This window comes from Maniola hyperantus, chromosome 17 (assembly GCF_902806685.2).
Source record: "Maniola hyperantus chromosome 17, iAphHyp1.2, whole genome shotgun sequence".
NCBI lineage: Eukaryota > Metazoa > Arthropoda > Insecta > Lepidoptera > Nymphalidae > Maniola > Maniola hyperantus.
Genome location: NC_048552.1, coordinates 7595859 through 7619409, shown reverse-complemented (window position 1 = coordinate 7619409; position 23551 = coordinate 7595859). Strand labels below are relative to the sequence as shown.

Below are 23551 nucleotides of genomic sequence, written 5' to 3'. Positions count from 1 at the left end.
AAAGTTCTGTATCTACCTATGCAATAAATTCTGTATAGTTAACGTAGCAAACTTATAATATATTTCTTGTATCTCGTATTAGATTAAAAGTAACACTCAAGCACTCTTTTCATGTCCCACTTATCTAGGTATGCGCATTGCGCTTCGATCCATGAATAATATAATAATTTTACATAAAATATTCTATACTCCCGAAAATAATTGAAATACTTACAAAACGCTTACAGCGTTGTGCAAGCAAAATTTTATTCTAATATCAACAGACAGACATGATCGGTATTGTGCAGTATAAATAAATAAAATGACTGTACAGTCAAAAGTAATGGTTGAAAACGCCTAGCGTCGTATTACCGAGGTGGTGTGATACGATTTGCATCATCACTAATTAGGGTTGCCAATATTTTTTCAGCTATAAAAAATACAGCATAGTGACACTTGAAAAAATATTTTATGGAAACAGTAAAAAGACAAATATAGTGGGTCCGTGGTTAATAATAATTCTTTGACTTCTTTAAACAATGTCCAAGAGAAAGCAATTAGCAAATTACCAAAACAAAAACGAACAGTTGCAACTTGCAGCAGCAAATGTAATATTTGATTGACAATGGGGCCGATTCTCTAGTACACAATCTCTAAACTAAACTAAATTAACAGGACTAAATATAATGCTATCCTTTTCCGCAAGCAACATTATGAAAGGGATAGCAACAGATTTAGACGTGCCATTTTAGTTTAGTTTAGAGATTGTGTACAATGGAATTAGCCACATTGTCAATTTTGATATTGACACGACAGTTTGCAGAGGCACAGAATATATAATAGTACTAACGGAAACGTTGAAAGGTGTAATCATCACTGCGTTCAGAGATGTTTCTTAAAAAAGATCGATCCATCAAACTGAAATACAGTGTTTTTGAGTAGGTACTTATACGAAATGGCAATCGAGGAGGGAACGCCAAATACCCCAATTACCATCTCGACCAGCCACGGACCATACATATTTCTCCAATAGTATATACAACGCAGAACCGAAATATACGTTGTAGGTAGGTACATTCCTATTTGTATTATAGTAGTACAGTTGGTAACCCTATCACTAACCAACACGCGCCAAATGTAGACGCAAGAGGTTATTTTGTAAGATTAGTATGCTGTTTTTTTATATACTTGCCTACTTAGTTTCCGTTTTACCAGGAAAGCACAGTCATCTAAAAATGTTCGACATCAATAATTTCCTTTCCACAAGTCTCAATCTAGAGCAGCAACGCGAAAGCAAAATCAATTTTTTATCAAATGTGTTTTTATACAAGTACCTATACTTATATTGCACAACACACACATAAACACCCAACCTTTGCATTTTGTTACTAATTAATTTTAAGTAGAACCACTATGTATGGGAAGGCGCTGGCCCCTAACATACGGGATCTCCTAGTTTAGGGACCAGGATTCCATGTAAGTCATATAAAAGCCATTTTTGTGATCAATAAATATTCATTATTATTATAAACAACAATAAAAGGCCTTAACATTTCAGCAATGGAATAAAATTGCTGATAAGAAATAGGATACGTTTTTTGAATGGGGGCCGGCACTGCATAATAAGATGATTCGATGATGGTTTGACTTTTTGCGCTTTGTTTGAAGATAGATAATAATATATTTTATTGTTATCTTGTGTTTTTTAAGTAGTATTTATTTAATAGGTATGTTTTTGTATGTCTTTCATTTGATTTAGGATAGATTTAATACTTTGAATTGATAAACTATGATAATAGCCAGAAAATAAAACCGATAAAATGAAAAACAAAAACTATAAAACCTAAAAAACAAAAATTGTGCAGCAAGTTCGGTATCTCTACAAAAAAAAAACAAAAAAACATGTAAAAATTAGGGTAAAAGGTATTAGGTACCTACCTACTTATTGCACAGTCCAACAGCCTGTTGTATGATTTTTGATTTACCTAATATAATTGCGTTTGGAACTTGGGACGCTCATCTATATATATAAAAGGAAAAGGTGACTGACTGACTGACTGATCTATCTACGCACAGCTCAAACTAATGGACGGATCGCGCTGAAATTCGCATGCAGATAGCTATTATGACGTAGGCGTTCGCTAAGAAAGGATTTTGCAAAATTCAACCCCTAAAGGGGTAAAATAGGGGTTTGAAATGTGTATGAAAGTCTGTCAGTTTTGAAGTTTTGTAGTTAATATTTTTGCAATTAGCAGTATGACATATTTTATTAAGCTCATAATATGATGTTAAAATCTCATAGTTAAAGATCAACCCTAAGTAAGTAAGTAAAATAGTGGTTTAAAATTTGTGTAGTTCACGCGGACGAAGTCGCGGGCATTAGCTAGTTTATACATAAGAGCGTAGAGAGTCCGCCACATCCGCCTGTTTGGAAACGCTGAGCTCTAAAAAGTGTTGAATGGATTTCATTCAAGTTTACTGTTTTTTATTATACTCGTAGATAGGTATAACTAGATATTTTACGATTTCCTAATTCCTATATGTACACTCGTGTCTCATACTAGGTATAGTCCGGTTTTCCATAGTTGCCTTAAAAGATAGACAATTCGAAGAAACTTGGATTCTTCGGATTTGCGCTTGAGACCTTCTGGAGTTAGGTTGTTCACTTGTATCATAATTAATTCATTGTCGCAATTACGCATTTCAGCGAGAAGCTACTTTCTTGTTTTAGGAAAACTAAAATAGGTATACGAAGTCGGGGCGACTCAATTCCTATAACCTTAAATCCAAGCATAGATACTATAAACTTTGCTAATTTTGTTAATTTTTTCCAGGTATCTACTCTCACCGACACCTGGACTCTTCACAAGTGCAAGTGGTGAAGCCGTTAAAAGTGACGCGGGACGGCGAGCTGGTCTCGCACGCGCTCGAGCACGCGCACCCCCACGGGCACGCGCGCGCGCGCCGAGACCTTCACGCGACGGAGCACGAGCTTCCCCACTCCTTACATTACAATCTCACGGTCGATGGACGGGACCTTAGGCTGGACCTTAGGTGACTACTTACTTCGTATTATTTTTTATTAGAGATGGCTGCAACTTCATCTACGTGGATTTAGGTTTTTCAAATCCTGTGCGAACTCTTTAATTTTCCACGATAAAAATTAATCTTTGCCCGCTTTAGGATGCAAGCTATCTCCAATTTTCAACCAAATTACGAATGGGTCTTTAAAACCCCTTGAGAAGTCTTCGATTTTCCGAGATAAAAAGTAGCTTCTGTCCTTCTCCGAGATGCAAGTACTGCGTACCTTTCATCAAAATCTGTCAAGCGAGTGGACGGTGAAACCTTTCAAAAGCGCTAAAAGACGCGCTTATGAAATTTGGTTTTTATTCAGATGATGATATTATTAGGAATATTTTTAATTTATCTTTTATTTAGTTGTAATGTCCAAAATTTAATGCTTGATTGATAATATCCATAAGGTATACCATATAATAATGATCAAAAATTAAAGACACGAGCACCCAACGCGATCCCTGTTGCTGACTGATTTATAGTAGTCTGAATCACTTCTCTGACAGTTTGTTTTGCTCCTATCACTAGAACGACCTTCTCGTGTATTTGATCTTGTCACCGTTATCACTTCATATTTGCTATAAGAAAAACATGGCTACGTAGCGTTATCGTAAGAGCTCTCCAAATTATTGTAAACATCCGATTTGTTTAAAGAAATGATTATTACCTAATACGTCCCTAACTCGGATTTTATTACTTTAGCTCGGGCGCCTCCACTTACTATAACTGATTTCAATATAAGAGGTAGTATATTATAGATGATATTATCTTAACTTACCATTAGGTACTTATTAGCTTAAATGAAATATCTATTTTTGCACTGAAAAGGTCAAGGCAATCTATTGTTTGAAATACGGAGTGTGCACTGTGCAATCTAAGGTAGATGTTATCTTCCTAGGATTAAAATAACATTGGTAAACAAATGTTATAGTAATTATATTTATAAAAAACATTTGATCTTATAATATTGTATGGTAATTGCTAGTCGTGTTAAATCTGTCGTGTTTTAAAATATCTATCAGTTTGTCTATTTATTTCTATATAGTATAGTCAGTCTATTTATAAATAAAATATAACACTACCTAATATATTTAAATCACAAAAACTGACCAGCAATCAATTTAATCAACACCGATTTTTTAAATATCTACTAACGGATCGAAATTAATTCATCACATAAAAACTGAAACTGATATAATAAATCAAGATTAATGATAGGTAGGTGGATAAAGTACGTGATGCTATTTGGTGAGCGTAACGAAATCGGGCGCCTGAAATTGAAAGTGAAATGTCTTCAACTTTGTAAAGCGTGTCTGAAATACCAATAAGTAGGCACCTATAGCAATGATATGTAGCCAAAATAATACCTACTACTACAACGTATTACTTAATTATTCTTGTTCCTTTGATAGGAACATTCTACAATGAGGAACGTCAATAGTCGCACATATTTTTTTCGTATTAATTTATTACATCGATTTATATTCGTCAGTATGCCATTCCGGATACAACTTAATAAATACTGAGTAATTTGTTTCAATAAGTAAATCATTGTAATAACTTCCCGGTTTCGACTTTATACTAGCCGCTAATGAGACGAACAAAACACTCAACACCTAGAATCTATATGATTCATGATACCTACCTAGGTCCTAGTTGGACATTAATAGTAATGTAGGTAGCAGCAGGCAGTGTCTCTACTAATCCTTTAATTCCACGAATATTTCATTTTTAGGGTTCCGTATCTCAAAAGGAAAAAAGGATCTCTTATAGGATCACTTTATCTGCCAAGGAAACCTATAGGGTACTTCCCGTTATACGTATACCTACTTAGTTTAATATTGTTTTGTGTTAATTTCTTGAAATATAACGATAATTGTTCAAGATATCGGAAGAAATCCAGCCGACTGAGAGTTTTCTTCAAAATGATGTCTTATTCTTTTAAAATATAACAAAATAACCACATATTATTATAATATATTCTGTTACATTAGTATATCTACGTTGCTCCCGTGCAAAGCCGGGTGGGTCGCTAGTAATGAATAATAAAATATTTTATGAAAATATAACATTACCATAATAATATGAATAAGTACTCATAATAGTATGTTTTTATATATAACGCAATTCAATTACTTAGTAACTAAAATATTAATTTTAACTTGTATTTAAGTACGACAAACTACGTATGTGCTTCTAAGTAGGTATGTATCTACTTATTATACGTTAGTTAAAAATATTTACAATGACCTCGAGACGACCATCTCGCTGAACACATAACAGACGTTTTCCAAGGAATACACATAAATCTTCATAAATCCGTCTATCGTCATCTTGAAGGACATACGAGTAACATGTGAACAGTTGTACACACTACACAGTATTAGAAGGTATATCAATATATACTTACCTACATATTATATATTGATATGTACCTTGATGATGAATAGGTAGTAGTTTTGCGCATACATGCATAATAATTTAAATAGCCTAAGCCGCACAGCGTAGGTATAAGACGATGAAACATAAAATAATATTTTATGTAACTAAATCGGAGACACGCGCGGGATAATGATTCGGCGCCAATTAGATTTTACGATCAACTTTTGTTTCTTTTTTGTCTCAATGTATATTTCAGACTTTTTTCCAATATTGCGAATTAAGAATCTCTTACTTTGTGGAAATTGATCAAAAATGAGTCAATTAACTTTGCTCAGATTTAAGACACAGTCAATACAGTTAAAACGATACTGATTTATGTGTATTATGAAGCTGTTATAGTAATTAAATATCACTTGCTCTAAAAGTGAAGGAAAAAAACATCATGAGGAAACCTACATGCCTGAGAGTTTTTCATAATGTTCTCAAAGGTATGTGAAGTCTACCAATCCGCACATGGCCAGCGTGGTAGACTATGGCCAAAACCCTTCTCACTGTGAGAGGAGACCCGTAATCTGTAGTGAGCCGGTGATAGGTTGATTATGATGATGTCTAACACTGTAGGTCCAATAAGTGTAAGTGTGCATTACATTTTTTAAATTCGGATAGTAAGGTCTTCTTGTTGACACTATGTTGAGAAATAGCTCGCATTCTGGTGACGGAAATGGTCTTCTTTTTGTCTCAGAGAATAAAAGAGCTCCCCCGGGATTCTTAATAGCCTAAATCCACGCGGGCGTAGTCGCGGGATACATCTAGTTTATTATAATTCACAAAAACATAGATTTCATATAATATATTCGGTTCAGTAGGTACTTTTGCAAACGATAACAAATTACGATTAATAACAAAATAATGAAGAGATTGTGTAAATGATTGCAAAATCGAAAGCATTCTACGTAAAATATGTTTTAGATAGGTAAGTAAATATATCAATTTCCTACAAGATTTTGGCCAAGCGCCTAATACACGTAGTACCTACCTACTGGAGCTGGGGCAATAAATTTTCTTGGCTATTTGCGTACTTTTTTTAAACCCCAAAGTTATCACAAATCTTCCAGAACACTAGTTTTAGGCGCGTATAACGATTTAGTGCACGCGTTCAAAGAAACAAATCGAACAAGCGTCCTCATCCTTACTTTTTATCTAGCACGATTGTCGACAAGCGAATGTCTATCTCACAAAAAAAAACTCATGTAAAAAATATTTATTTATATTAAGGAGTACCTACTAAAATACTTTTTATTTATTCTAATTACACAATTTATGTAAGTAGGTACAGATTTATTACACAGTTTATGTAAAAGGTCAAGGTGGTACTGAAGGTGCCTATGTGCTTGCAGGCATACTTGTATACTGTTCAAACAATTATATTATTTAAAACAGATATTCTAATGTAGATTCTTGTAGGTAGGTACACAACAAAATTGCAGTTACACAATTTCACCCATACAGCTTAAGCTGTTATCTACTGTTAGATTTAATGAATTCCTATTCTGGTTCCGAGCAGCATTCTTGCTGCGAATAATGCAGTAAATGAAAAGATACAATCGACACTATCTGGTCGAGATTAGAATAGCGGTCCAATCTAAAGCTACTGCAATATTCATATTCATAAATATCCCGAAACTGAGAATTTCGTAGAAATTCTGAATAATTTTGCACTTTCTTACCCCCCGTTCCCATTTGTCATTTTTCGGGCCCGGATTCAAATCGGACTTTCAGAATTTTATATAAAGCTATTTACACTTGTCGGAAACCGATTTTGTGTCATAATGTACTGCCACTGGAACATCAAGCGATAAACGACGAGTGGGAACGGAGGGTTATACTGACAGACCACTACCTCTACTTCATTGTCAACAACCACAACCCATCACACCGCTCACTACTTAGCACGGGTCTTCACTCAGGATGAAATCTATAAAACGTAGGTACTTTGACTTTATACTTAGACCAGAGATAATATATTCTTAGACTTAATTTTCAGTTAAGACGAGACAGATTTACGCCAGCTATACCTATATAACGCTGAAGGTTTTAACAATGTCTTAAGTCTGAGCTAAGTCAAAGTGTGCTCTACAGATCTCAGTCCCACAATGAGAAGGGTTTGGCCGTAGTCTACCACGCTGGCCATGGAGAACACTCAAGCATGCAGATTCCGTTACGATGTTTTCCTTCACCGTTAAAGCAAATGGTAGGTACTTAATTGATTAAAACTCAATAACTGCGAAAAGTTAGAGTCGCGTGCCCGCGATCAACTAGCTCAACTTATACCTCAATGGGCTGAGTGTAGAAAATTAGTATGCAAGTTTTCTTACGCCGGCTCCACAACGTTGCCAACGTTGAGTGGTTGGAGCCAATGCTAATTTCCCGATCCACTTCCACAGGCGCGTTGGGCGAACAGTGTTGGGGCCAACGTGTGGAGCCGGCATAAGAAATAATTTACAGAAATTCCACCCGACTGAGACTCAGATCAGATAGTTATATTTTATTGTAAATGCGAAAGTTTTTGTCCATCATTATCGCAACAAAATGTCACGTGGACATAATTTATTGCAAAAAGGATGAGATGAAAAGTAGTTTTTTAGCTAAATAGTAGTTAAAAATACAGGATTTCTGTGGTATAAACTTGAGTAATCTTCGCAGAGGAATTCGTGGGCTAACTAATTAATAAGAGGAAAAAATATTTATAGAATGTGCCTTCATAACGAAGAGCGTTTCCTTTGATACTGTACACGTCGAGACTCGGTTTGATTAATTATCAGATATATATCATCCGGGTCGGCTGCAAGTGGCAGCAAGAGTTAATCGCCACAAGCAGATTTCATCCTTTGCTAAATGACACGAACAAGAAAAAGAACAAAAAACATCGGATTCGAGATAAATATGAATTATTTTCATAATGTTCATTGACCTATTATACTAATTCATATCACTGCCCATATTACAAATGCGAAATTGTGTTTTTTTGTTGGTTTGTTGGTTTATTGGTTTGTTAGTTTGTCATTCAATCACGTCGCAAAGGAGCAACGGATCGACGTGATTTTTTGCATAGGTAGGTATAGTTAAGTCCCGGAGAGTGACATAGACTACTTTTTATCCCGGAAAATCAAAGAGTTCCCAAGAGTTACACGTACCCAATCAAACGGTTTTTAAAAACCTAAATGCGCGTGGAACAATACCTGCGCGAGCGTGCACTCGCATCGTAGGTCAGACGCGATTATTTAAGTAACTGCCGGGGGCCACGCGATACCTAGATTGACCTACATACATAGCACTTTGTCCATCCGTACCTTCAATACTACAATGATGGCTGGACGAACTTAGTTAGATTTTTTTTTTTTTTTTTTTTATAAAAGAATATTAGCCATATTAAATGACTAATATTCCCCTTTCCTCTCCAATTAAGCGTCAGGCTTGTGCTAGGAGTAGGTACGACAATAGTGCAACGGGCGGGGTTTGAACCGTCGACCTTTCGGTTTTCAGTCCACTCCTATACCGGTTGAGCTATTGAGGCTCAGATTAAATAGTACCTACTTTAATATGTATATGACTACTATAACAACATACTATGAAGTGTTTTAGAAATTAATAATTTCAATCGGTTTCTAAAATGGATGGATAGAGTAAAAGAAAGAAAGTCCTTTTATCCAAAAATTGCAAACTCATATTTCTATGACCTCAAAAAGCAATAAAAACCACATTGTAGAGATGTATGTGCAGCCTCGATTCGTTGAGGTATTTCATTGAAGAACCTGTGAACACTTCATTCCTCTGATTTCATGCCCTTATATAAACTCTGTATTTATTTTCTATCCGTTTTGCCTCGTCTTAGGTCAACAGTAAGTGTTTTCCGATATAAGGAAACCTACTTTACTCTACAGTGCGCACTACATTGAAATATTTCAATCGATTGATTGATAGACCTTCTCTTATATGGTTTTGTAAAGTGTAGTCAAGACTTCGTATGCGCTTAATAGCGTGGTAGCGCTAAAGCGCTTTCAGCCAACATATTCTCCGTAATTGGCGTTGAAGGGTGATAATACAATCCCGGACACAGATTCGGGTCACTGAACACAATAATGAATAAATGCATACTAAATCACTCCATCCACTTTACATTTAATACAATGTTAAATAGTCTCAAGCGTTGGTTGCTGCATAAAGATCACACCTACTATCTTTCTAAATTAATAATGAGGTTAATTTCCCTATTTATAATTAAGAATTCTATTTATAAAGTAGTAGCCATATATACAGCTTTAATCTACTTAGTACTAATATTCATTGTAGTTAGGTAACAAGGAACGACTGCGTAAGATATTTAAAGCGTACATAACTTGCGACCTACATTCTCAGTAATGTAATCCTTTGACACGAAGGCTAATTAGCCCGTCTGAGGACCCATTTTAGATAACGCTTTGTAACGTTTATATTAAGGCTAAATCATCGAGCGAATGCAAGGGATCAAAGCAAAGGCACCGCGGAAGCGTCATGATCCCATGCAATAATTTCTCAGAAAGGCTATCACTCGCACTTGAGTCGTGTGACCGACGCAACGATATAAGAAGCTGCCCGCGCAGTTTTTTACGCATTTCATACAAAAATGCGGCGATTATGCACTTTCTATATCATAAATTCATAACAAAGTTTTAGTTGAATCTTTAGTTATATATAGGTTACCTAAAAAGAGCAGTGGGAAAATATTTTGTCAGTATTCGTCCTCGTCGTAAACCGAATAGACGTCCTCTACTGGATAATCCTAGGTTTCGGTAGAGTTTTCTCTATACTTTACAATCTTGTGTCGCATGTGACCAGCAATTTCCTGCCTGCGTTAGATGTCGCATGTCTCCACTCTCCAACATTACCTCTATTTACCAACGCTGCACTTTCCGGTGCGTGATCGCTTAGCACCTTGGAACCCCGACCTATGTGCCTCGCCCTTCTCCAAATTATTCAGCTTCGCAATCTCTTCAGATCTGATTTGATCACGTAGAGATAGATACTCCGAGTAAGGATCATAAGTGTGATGCATGTCCATAAATAAATATAATGCATTATGTTAATTGACGCAATTGAAATTAAAGTTTATTATTTAGTCGAACTTGAACAGTTGTAAAAAATACGGAAAGCGGAAACGAAATAAAATTACTGACCTATTGATCATTGCGTTATGATTAACGTTTTATTTGTGCAAGAAACATCATCGAACTTGAAAGATGCATGTCGTCCCTATGACCCCGTTAAATATCTACGAGTATAATGTATGTGTGGAGGAAACCGATGCAATGCTCATGCATTTTTAATGGCAGCGCAGTAAAAACTTGCTAGTTTGGAAGGCTTCGTATGGTCTTCGGAGATCGATTCATACATATTTAAACGGCAATTATTGCAATACAATGAACGATTGCCGCAAAATTGACATTGCACAATTTTGCGGCCATCAAGATCGTTCAGGCATTGAATGCGATCATTATAGTAATGATCACAGATATAATAAAAAAAAAAATTATTGTTACTTATATTATGTCGAAAATCTCTCTATCTCTTTTTACATAATATATAGTAAGTTATTAACTAATTAAGTGCGACTTTAAAAATATGCCTAAGTAGATAGTATAAGATAAAAAGTCGAAATTATTTATGCATTCATTCGCGGCGCGACGTCAATACATGTTTTGTATTTAAAACATCTCTACAGCACTTACAGTCTGTTCTGATGCATTTAATTTTAATAAATTTAAAAAAAGGACGGAACTTTAAAAAGAAAAGAAACGGAAGCATATTATTATTTTTAAAATACAAGAAACATTTTGTTCAATAATCACGGCCGTAGGGTCACTGAAAGAAAAAAATTCACGTACCTTATACCTACCTGCACCCGCTTAAATAACAAATGGTAAAAAAACCCCCAAAAAGTGAATTAACTTTTCGGTAGGTATAGGTCGACGACCTCCCTGGCGCAGTGGTAAGCGATGTGGTCTTATTAGTGGGAGGTCCCGGGTTCGATTCCTGGCAGGGATTTGGAATTTTATAATTTCTAAATTTCTGGTCTGTCCTGGTGGGAGGCCTCGGCCGTGGCTAGTTACCACCCTACCGGCAAAAGCCGTGCCGCTAGCCGCCGTGTAGAAACCAAAGGTGTATGGGTTTAATAAAAACTGCCATACTCCTTCCAGGTTAGCCCGCTCCCACCTTCTAAGACTGCATCGTCACTTACCATCAGGTGAGATTGTAGTCAAGGGCTAACTTGTATCTGTTTAAATAAAATAAAAAAATAAAAAAATATTCGGTTGTAGGTATATTCTAGGTAAGCACATCGTTTCATGTGTGGTTAAATAAAACCATAAGTTATTTTAAAATTACCTGAGCAGATAATATAATATAGGATTATTTAAATATTTCAACCAATTCACTTATTTATTATTATGAATAACACCTGACTTGTTATTAAAATGAAATATGACAATGAGAAAGAATTTACGTTCTAGGTAGGAACTATACTTCACACTACAAGGTTCAAGTGCAAGGGCCTCGTAAAAGACTAATAAAGTAAATTATTCGCGCTGCATTGTGTCGAAACTTCAACTTCTTATAGATTTATTTATGTAATGTATTGTAGTAGGTACGGTACACAAATAAAAAGATGTCCACACATTGATGTCGGAGCCATACTCTTCTATCTAGCAATCTTTTTGTCAGTAAATAGGTAATATTATTTATAGTTTTTAAGATATTACCTATTTACTACTTACAAGAGTACTTACTAGGTAAACTTTCAATAAGAATTGTAGTGTCTACAAGTAAGTAGGTATACTTACCTAATACTTAAAGGTAGCCTTGTCTATTTACTATACAAATCATACCCGCGTGGAATGATGCCAATAATACTGGCTGCATTTCTGCGCTGGACAGCCAGGCTGATCCGTTGCGCAAAAAAAGAGCCAGGCCTTCTGTCACCAGATGAGGCTAAATGTCTCGTCATTTTTTTAGCACTCAGACTAATGGCCCAAGTGTCTCCACGGCAAACGGAACAAAAATGTAACTCTCAATAAGAGAGTTTATATACTTTACTCAATTTTTTTATTTGCTTCTTTACTGAAGTATATGAGAATAGTAAGCCAGATCAGGCCAAGAGTAGGCCACTAGTGTCATTTATATTCAAATAGAATCGTTACAGCAACATTTGCTTTAAAAATACATAAAACGTAATTGTGTTTTCTTAGTTTAGTATAATCCAGTCATCCATGCCTTTTAAATAAACGCCCATGCAAACAAATTAAGTCCTTAAATTGAATACTTATATATTTTGCCCAAATTGGTTTAATTAATAAATTACTTCGCCTAACCTCTTACTTTAAAGGTGACAGAGTCGCTTTGCAACAGAGCCAATTGGGGTCATTATTATAAAATTATGTAACTACTTTTAAACAAACGATTTGCTTAAAAGCAAACTTAAAATAAACCACGAAGAACAATGCAATCCGTAAAACAGACCGAAAATAATCACAAGTATCCATTAAAAAAAAATATTATTTTTTCAACACCATAACAAAGCTTGCAAATTCTCAGAATTATAAGTACAATGGATCTGGACATGTGCCATAACAGCAATTAAATATATCTTTCAATTAATTACCTTTTGTATATCAGACCAATTCATATTATAAAATGACAGACGAAAGGATTATAGCAGCTGAGCTTTCAAGCTTGTTCGATGACACGAACACGAGATGAATTGAGATGTTTAAAAGCTTGTACAATTCGGATAGGTACGCTTCTGATGATGTTCCGGGTCAATGATTTACGACCGAAATGAATAATAATCGATCCGTAATCTGTCGATAAGTTACTAATTAGCGACGCTGTAATTTGACAAAAAAGAGTATACATTTTTTTAACAAATATCATTGCTAAGTAATTACTAATCGACAGATTACACATTGATTTATTAGTTTTGGCCCATAGACATGCTTCAGACATCTGTGTAAGGGCGAATACCTATGATGATATAGGTATATTATGATATGATATGTATAAAAAGAAAAGGATATGTTTAACATACGTGCTATAAAAATGCCGTAGTGTGTATTTAGGAAATGCACAAATTATCAAAGAAAACTAGCTAAAAACCAAGCGATTACATATCACGGGTACTTAAGTACTTATTCTATTATTTAATTTAATTTTTAATTGTTTCTATGCTCTTTGAGCGAAAACGGATTTGATACACCATGTAATATGAACAGTTAACACCAAGTATGCATAAGTAATACTTGGACCTATGAACGTAGGTTATAGCCTTATAGCATGTCTTGGTTAATAATGTCATTGGTGAACATTCGAATAATAGAGAGCGAGCCAGCGCGTGCCAGACCTTCGTAATTTTATAAAAGTTGAAAGTTGACACATAGTGTCGTGGCAACCCCCTGCCAGACACCCTTAAACTTTTAACTTTAAGGGTGTCTGCCAGGGGTTTGCCACCATACTAAGTGTCTGGCAATGCATTATAAAAAAATTTGACTTTATACTTAAACGTAAGATTTTTACAACTTTTTTACCAGCTGTTACCTCCCAAAGCCACCATGATCCCAACAAACATCCAAAAAATCGTTCCTCCCAGTGTTGGAGACAATACGCAGATAAACTTTCAGCTTTTATAAAGTAACGAATGTCTGACACGCGCTGGCTCTTAGTCCACAACATCGACGTCGTAGACGTATTTGGGACAGTGATATTTGCTTCTACTAATTGCCGTAATGAGTCTTATCTGTGTGTTCAGTCGCCACTACAACTGTTTGCCTACCGATCGACAGCAGCTCACCTTACACAAGGCTGAGTGCTCCATGAACATTGCCAACGTTTAGTACAGATCGCGCGGCGAGAGTTTGGCTTTGACCTTCGGGTGGAGGGGATTACTGCGCATGGGTACTGTCACGCACACAATACTTTTCCTTTTTTATGTACCAGGTTGGATATTTGAGTGGGTCAAAATTCATGTACAGTGGTAATAATGCTAGAAAATAATACGAAATAGATAAACTTCTTCATTTATTAAAACTATTGATAGTTATTTTACTTATATAAAATGTTTATTTCCTTTTAAAGTTTACAGAGACAGCGATGAAAATTCTAAATAATTGTTTTTTAATAAAATTATTTATTCCAAGATACATGTAAAATTGGTACATACAAACAAAAGAAAACTTAAAATAATTATTAAATACAAAAGTTAACATTAAAAAAAAGTCTTAGCAGCAGTGCTATTCAGATTCTTATATAATAAACAATTAACGAAAATAGCAATTCACTTGTGAACGTGATTGTACAAACAGAGGCAGGGAACGACTGGAGCAGTGGAGCGCCAATCAGAGCACCGCGTGCGCCTACACACCCGCCCCGCACCCCACTAATTGCCCGTTGATACCCAATTTCTGATTTCTGCGCAATAACGGTCAAAGCCAAACTCTCGCCGCGCGTACTGTATGCGATGTGCATTCTAATTTATTAACTGTTAACTTACTTATAGTAAATTAGTATTTGCGTAAGATTTTCGCTTACGCCTATCTATTGATTAAAATCATCGCGCGATATTATATTATATACCTACCTTTTAACATTTTTATCGTGATTTCCGAGTTTTTGATCTTGGTTGTGAGTTAACTCGAAATGTACTTTTTATGATCTTATATTGGACCAATTGTTTGGACTTGGAAAATAAACTGGTTCGGAAAATATTTTTATTCGAGCGTGCGTGCGGTAAATTCATTAAACTTTTGAGTCGTAAATCATAATATTTACATTTACTTAGGTAACAGGTACTTACTTACTTACGTATTACACGTGCTAGCTGCTCATGCTTTTAAAAATTATTTGTTATGCAAAATAGTGAATCATTAAAACCAATTGACCTGTATTAACTTACTACGTTCAAGGATCAATAACACCTTTACTACAATATTTATAAATACCAACCATATGCCTATTGCACAAATCACATCAATTTATGAGAAAATTACTATCAGAAGTGAAAGTTGATGGTTTTCCAAGTATGGCTGTAATTGCAGGCATACGTAAGAAATAACATGAGGAGTCCTATAATTAAAGCGTATCACAAGTTACCTTAATACGCAGTAGTTGCTCAAGCTTACCTAAAGAACAAGATCTTAGGTAAATGTGGAAATATAAGTTATATTTCGACGGTCGCGAAAAATAAACGGTCGACTACAATTTTGGCGATATTCACTTTTTTTCATTTTAGCTTAGAATTCCTTATAATATCATAGGATTTTTTTGGGTAAAAACTCTTATTATTTCCCGATATTTTCTTGCGTTTTTAAAGACTAAGTACTACCCCCATTTTTCAAGATATGACCAAATATAATTAATACGTTTACGAATTACCCAAAAGACATCTGCCATTTGTCCATTTCTACGTGCATTGCCTATTATTTATCTCATTATGTTACATAATGTATATACTTTTGTTTTAATATCATGTTTATTATTTATATTTGTTTTATTATAATTTAAAATAATAATAGTATGAACTTAGTTTGAATAAATTGTCGAATTAATATTTTTTTGTATAAAGTAGAGAAAGACATCTGCTATATTTTGAAAAAAAAAAATAGCAAATTGGATTTAACTATTTCCTAGTCAATACCCTGTTAGTATTGTTGAATACAATAGCTTTGTTAGTTTAAAATAATATTATATAGAAATAAAAATAAATCGCCTAACTACAGTAGGTACATACTACATATGAACAATTTAAATAATATGGAATGAAAATTTAAAAATTATTCGTTTATTGGTAGTTTAAAATTAGTTCCACTACATCTTGCTGAGTAAATCTGAGATATACAAAATAATAAACCCGATGAAATAGCAATTAATCAAACGGGCTTTTATTTAAGTACCTAATAAAACTTTATATTGAGGCTATTAAGCAAATATCAAATTCATGCTTCGCTTTTCAAGAACCTGACGAGTGACGAAGCTTTAATTTTATAATAGTTAGGTATAATGTATTGAACATTCTAAGTAAAAAAATAGCAAATAATAAATAAAATAAAAAATAAATAAATAAACTTTTATTGCAGGCATAAGTACACCCATAATTGTGTGTTAGTACAGAAACAATTCCTTAACCTATGTTAGTACTTACTTATTACTAGCTTAAACTTAACTTAACAACTAATTCTACTAAAATTAAAACTAATCCTATTTATAATTCCCGAGGGGGTCTCTTTGCCCCTATGTGCGCACCACTCCAGCACCTCCAGAGAGGGCTATCCAATTTCGTGGACAATGCGCTGAGAAGAGTGTTGGTACTCCTCAACAGCCTGCTCATCAAGGACGCGGCACGCTTGCGCATGATCGCGTAGAAATCATCCACGCGAGCATCCGCAAACATTGCCGACGCACTGCAGTGGCGAGGCTTTCTCAACACCGCCCTCAGCACATTGTTGTATTGGACGCGCAGGGCACTGTAGGTCCGCTGCGTGTAGTTCGTCCACAGACTGCACGTATAAAATGACTGGCAGTAAGCCCTAAATAAGGTCAGCTTTACCTGTCCAGTACATCGCGCAAATCTGCGGGCCAACATATTGCCTCGGACCGACAGAGCCCGGCGCTCACGTTCCATGTCACTGTCGTCCCTCAGGTTACTACATGTCCGAGATACTTGAACTCAGTCACTTGCTTCAGGGGATTACCACATAGTTGTATTTTTGGTTTAAAAGTAGTTATTTTGTTTTTTCCCCTGAAAACAAGGAACACACTTTTATTAGAGTTGTAACTGAGTCCATTCATCCCGGCATACTCCTCACAGAGTTGCAGCAACTTTCTAAGACCCCCGACCGAGGGGCTCAGCAGAACCATGTCGTCCGCGTAGCTAAGATTGTTCATGCTTACGCCATCAATCGAACACCCGACACCAGCTCCGCTGAGCCTCTCAATCAGCTGGTTCACATATAGATTAAACAGCCCAGGGGACGTCAGCCCTCCCTGCCTTACTCCACACTCCATTTTGTATGGGTCACTGAGTTCATTTCCCCATTTAACCACATTAGATTGGTTACCGTACCAGTATTTAAATAGAGAAATCAGTTCTGGTCTTAAAGTAGATTCATTTTCGAGTTTGTCCCACAGGACGTCGTAAGCCACTAGGTCAAATGCTTTGGATAGATCCAAAAAACATGCGTACACAGGAGTTTTCCTGTCGGTATAGTACCTCACAGTTTGCTTGAGGCACAGAATTGCGCTTTCTGTAGAGAGTTCAGGCCGAAAGCCGAACTGAGCGTCGTGTATTTTAATTGACTTACTCAGCTGTGCCTCAAGCAAACTGTCCAGCACCTTAGCTACTATCGTCGCTAGCGATATCGGCCTGTAGTTGGATCTATCCGCCGCATCGCCTGTTCTGTTTTTGATAATGGGCACTACTACTGTCTTCATCATGGCTTCTGGTAGGTAACTGTGGTTAATACAAAGGTTGTAGAGTAATTTAAGGGCTCTGGGAAGGTGCACACCCGCATACCTTAAGTGCTCGATGCTCAGGCCATCGTGTCCCGGTGACTTCCCATGTTTCATACTCTTTAGTGCTCCCTTAACTTCACTAAGCGTAAAACGCACCAGAGCGTCCCTGTCAACCACGATGTCCTTAGCAACACTGTTCATGGTGTCCACTTTATTATAATATTTGCAGTATATTTAAGTTGGCCGAATTGGTGATATAATATGTATATTATATTCTTTCAACGGTAAAATATTATGGCTATTTTATAGAATTTATTTCCTTTAGGATTTTATGTTTTGATTGCACTATAAAAACCACATCTATTAAGCTTATTGCGGACTATCCCGATATAGTTTTACGAGTGATAAAAGATACGTCTATCGAGAATTTTTATTGGTTTGCATCTTTAATATTTCATGCTATTAGTGCAGTCGTATTGGCACTTAACTTATCCGATTCAAATATTATAATCGACATACCTTTTAAAATACATAGAGGCAGTGTGAAGAACCAGTCCTGCAAAATAACCGTTTATAATAATTATCATTTATTGTGTTGTCAATATTGTAGAATTCCTCCGCTATATTTATGGATTGCAGTTTCTCTATATAATTATACCTACGATATAGAGGCACACTTGCAGTCTAATAGTTTTAACGGAACAATAATTTTATTAATTTTATCTAACCTCAGTCACCAATTATAAAGTATAATGAAGAAACAGAAAAAAATCTTTTCATAAATTGTCCTTTACTAAGTACATCGATTTACAATCGTAAATCGATTCTTCTTCTTATTCGACCTGCAAAAATAATTATTTTTCTGTCACAGGCCATCCGTAACGTTCATCACACCAGCGTTAGTGATAGAGCGACACAGCGTGCGCGGGCGCACGCGTGATCGGCCGCAGGAAACGGCTACTGCTTGCCACTACACTGGTTCTGTCAGAGGGCAGCCTAGCTCCGCGGTCGCTCTCTCCGCCTGCAATGGCTTGGTAAGATAAATTGAAATAATATTTTATTTGCTTTCGAAGCACAGAAATAAAATAACGTTTTGATGAAGTTTATCGTCAATTTATGGCAGGTCAACCTTAATAAAGGTTAAATCATTGAATTTTAACCGTTAAAATTATTTGGTTGACTTACTCGAATGCGTCTTCTTCAGTAGAATCAATGTTAGTGTTAGGCCATTGACTTGCATTGACTCTACTAAGTTCTATCTGGATTCTGGACACAGCTTACCTCTCTTTGACTGTTTGATAAAATATACCTTAAAATCACAATACGCTCTATGTGCATTTCTATTTTACATCAGTAACAGACAAACATTTTTTACTTACATATTTGAAACTAGCTGATGCCCGCGACTTCGTTCGCGTGGAATTAGGATTTTTAAAAATCCCATGGGAACTTTATGAATTTCCGGGATAAAAAGTCCTTCCCCGGGATGCAAGCTATCGCTGTACCTAATTTCGTCAAAATCGGTTGAACTGATGGGCCGTGAAAGGCTAGCAGACAGACAGACAGACACACTTTCGCATTTATAATATTAGTATGGAAGTATGGATATTATTGTTTACCTTTGTTATGAATGACGTAATTTCAAATTAAATAATTTGATGTATGAAATATGATGTAATGTCCAAGTGTAATGTACTTGTTTACCTACTATGTCAATTATTGACATAGTAGGTAAATAAATAAAATAACTATTCATTAATTTAAAAATCATTTCACTGAAAACAAATTAAATAATAGCCTATACGTTCATATCCAGCAAACACGGTTAAAATAAATTGATTCCAAGCAGACTGTAGCATTAAGTAGGTATATCGCTACATTATTCTCAGTAATCGAACAATCAGAGCACCCTTCCATTAATCTTGCAAAGATGCCAATTGGTACAAAAATACCAACAATTCTAAACCGGCCCACAGTTGTACTGCTTGTGCCTTCGTGCGTGCGGTCCGTGTAGGTAGAATTCTGAAAACAAAATAAAACCACCACATTTTATGTCTACAACTTCGAATCGTTACTTTTATATTGACAGTTTTACAATTTATAAATAAACGAAGACGGATGAGCTTTAAGTTTTAGATTGTTACCGGACGAGGCCGACGCAAAATTCTAATTAATGGTAGGTAATACGTCTTATATGGCCTACACGTTAGTTAATAGTAATTTTAGTAGTTTAGATGCATTAAAGTTTTATTTCTTAGTATCAACTGCCATAAAGACGCCGCCAAGTGAATATAAAACGTTTTTTACTTATTTTTTATTAATTTAAGGTATGCTTACGCTACTTAATGAGTTCCTGAATGGATTTTTTATTTAGCGTAAAGCGTTATCAGATCGCAGAAATATTTGTATTTTTTTGTTGTTGATTGCGTTTGTAGTTTAAATTATACAGTAGCACGTATTCTTTGTTAGTTATTTATATGAAGGTAGTGGTAGGTACTGATTCTGAGCACAACTAAATTTTAGAGTATTCGCTTCTTTTTCTTGCTAATGTAATATGAAAAGGACAGACATAGATTGACAGTTTTAAATTTAATAGGCTACTTGACTCATATCTAATTTCGTCCAATAAATGATTATTTATTATAGTATTTTGCTTAAGACAACGAAATATATCAATAACAATTATTAAAAACGCAGGATGGATATATAAATCCAGTTTAAAAAAATACAGTTTTTATTTTTATTTGAAACTCAGAAAACGCTGTCAGCCATGATGTGACGTCATTAAATATGTAAACAAACAAATGTCATCCCTATTGACTAACGTAGTATCCATATATATAAAATTTCAAGTCCTCCTGACTAACTTATATATCAATGCACAGCCTAAACATCTAAACAGCTGGTTCTAGATACATGAAATTTGGTGGGTGTGTTCTTTGTAGGTAAAGAGAAGGTATCCACTAGGAAAGGATTTTTTGAAATTCCACCCCTGAGTGGGTTAAATGGGGGTTTGAAATTTATGAAGTTCACGCGGGCGAAGTCACGAGCATAAGCTAGTTTTTATATATTTCTAAAAACTCATAGTAAACGTAAAAAAATATCGTTTTCTCTATATAAATTGAATAAGTTATTAAGTAAGACTTACAACAAAGTGATCTTTGCAAAAATAAATTTGGGTTGCAGTCGTTAGTGATATAGGATCCCTTTAAGCAAGTCTTCGCGTGTTACGTATATTTATTTCACTGGGCACTCTAATCCACAACTTTCCTGTGGTCTTTATCGATGCGTTTTTACATTCTCGGATGATACAATAACGATAATTACTATATTTTTCATGTAAACTAGTATAGAAATCATGTTTATTAAACTTTGGTAGGTTATGCTGTTGTTTACAAATGCAGACGTCAGAGCACAGATAATCTATCGGCCAAAAATGGCCGACAGTGTTTTCACCTGTCTAAGAAAAATATATTTTTAAATTAAAGTTTTACGGATTTTAGGGCGCAAAAAAATATAGTGTTAATTTTTTTGATCAAATAGGACAAATATTAACCATTTAAGACCTACTTAAAAAAAGTGTCAACTAGCCTATTCAGGACTGTCAAACCTCGTGACTTTAGCCACAGCTGCCAGGCTATTGTTTAAGTAGAGCGCTTTAAAATTTAGAGTCCTCACAGAATTTGGCAATACTAAAAAGAAAAAGATGCAGATTGGTACTCTAAATTTAGTTTATTTGTAGAGAAAGACAACAGAATCGGCGCCATTATAATATAATATTAAAATATTAAATTATACGGTTAAATTTTGATATTTAAAATGATTTCTATAAAAAAGAAAAGCATAATTGATTATCTACCCTATAAAAATCAGTAATCATGTTTTCAAAAACCGGCCAAATATGAATCGGGCTCACCTACTGAGAGTTCCATAGCTTGGAGAGAAACATAATTAAATAAATAGTTATTTGGCTAAATTATTATGCCGTCTCAAAAACAAATACCTTTTAGTTGGATCTTAAAAGTTAAGTTTGTTAAAGGTTTATTGCTGATTTCTATAAACTGTGCCAGATAGAGACTTCGTTTTATTTTTACTGTTACATAAACCTCTATCACATAGGTATGATTCTTGCAGAAATATTTAGGCTACTTTGGAGATAAAGGGGGATTTTTTTTGGTATTTTTTCACCATAAAGTTCATAGTCATCTTTTCTATATATAAAAATGAATCGCTGAATGTGTTGCTGATCGCAAATCTCGAGAATAGCTGAACCGATTTCACTAATTCTTTTTTTATAATATTCCTTAAAGTATGAGGATGGTTCTTACGAGGAGAAAAATTTAAAAAATTGTATGTATTAAAAAAAATTAAAGAATCGACTGTTAGGCGGTACTAAGTTCGCCGGGTCAGCTAGTAAAACATAAAAATTTATTTGAAAATGTGCAAATGAAGCCCTTTCACATAATACCTTAGATCTAGTAATCCTACTTTAAAATTTCGTCCCCCCCCCCTCGCCCCTATTTCCACCTCTTTTGTAATATACCTAACAATATTTTTTTTCATTATTTAATTTGCAATAGATTTCGACAAGCATTATTTACAAATTAAGACTATTTGTCAACTCGATAGCATTATTAGTTGAAATAAGGAGGTTTGACAGACGGACGGACAGATGGACTTAACCGCACCAGAAGGTTTCCATTTTTACTTACAATTTGAATACGGAACCCTAAAACGATATTAACAATTTGGAATTGCATTTTTATTATAATGTTTTTTCTTGGTATTAACCGTTGACTTTACCCTCATCTCCGAGTCGACCCCATCAAATTTAAGCTTTGTATAATAGAATTTTTGTAACATACATCTTTGTTGTTTTTTGATGCCTTTCAATCGTGCGTTAAATGCAATCATAATAAGTTTTTTGATATTTAAAGACTTGTGGGTTGGAATTTTTCATCTTGATAATATTTTTTTTTTATGAATATCAATGTCAAGATGTGCTAAGATTAAACTTAATTGTAGACAGCTTTTTGTAATTTATTATAACGCGATTATTATTTTAATATGCTACGAATAATAACTTATAAAACATTATATTTGAAACATTGTTCATTTTAAAAATATGTATAATATGACGGTAAAGTGGCTTAACTCGTAAACTTGCATACTACATACATAGGTATTAGGTAGGTATATAAAACCGTTAAAAAGAAAATTTTACAACGTTAAGTAAGTATAACTTATACGTAATTTGTATTCTAATTTATGAAATAGCTTCGCCGCCCACGTGAATCGTTGGCAAACTTATAATTAGTAATAAAAAGCTATTTTAAATTTTATTTAGGGATATAATTAAGCTATTAATCACTTTCACAATAGATTTAAATAAAATTATATCTTGATTAGTGAGTACTTACCTACAATTTGTTCGAAGTTTTCGTTTTCCTTACAAAATATTCTATGATCCTTTGAAAATTATATCTATTAACAAAATGTAAAATTTTCATTCATGTACCTACATTTCTAAAAATTTCTATTCGTACTTTCTTGTTTTATTAACCAGGTACTTTATGTTTAA

General features: G+C 34.7%; 1 protein-coding gene across 1 annotated transcript in view; it reads left to right on the top strand.

Moving 5' to 3' along the window:
• AdamTS-B (ADAM metallopeptidase with thrombospondin type 1 motif B) overlaps nt 1–23551 on the top strand; it is a 101915-nt gene that overhangs the window by 42768 nt on the left and 35596 nt on the right. The window contains exons 3-4 of the mRNA XM_034977275.2: nt 2814–3033; nt 18842–19004. Of these exons, the coding sequence (XP_034833166.1) occupies nt 2814–3033; nt 18842–19004 (383 nt within the window). The remainder of the gene's footprint in view (nt 1–2813; nt 3034–18841; nt 19005–23551) is intronic.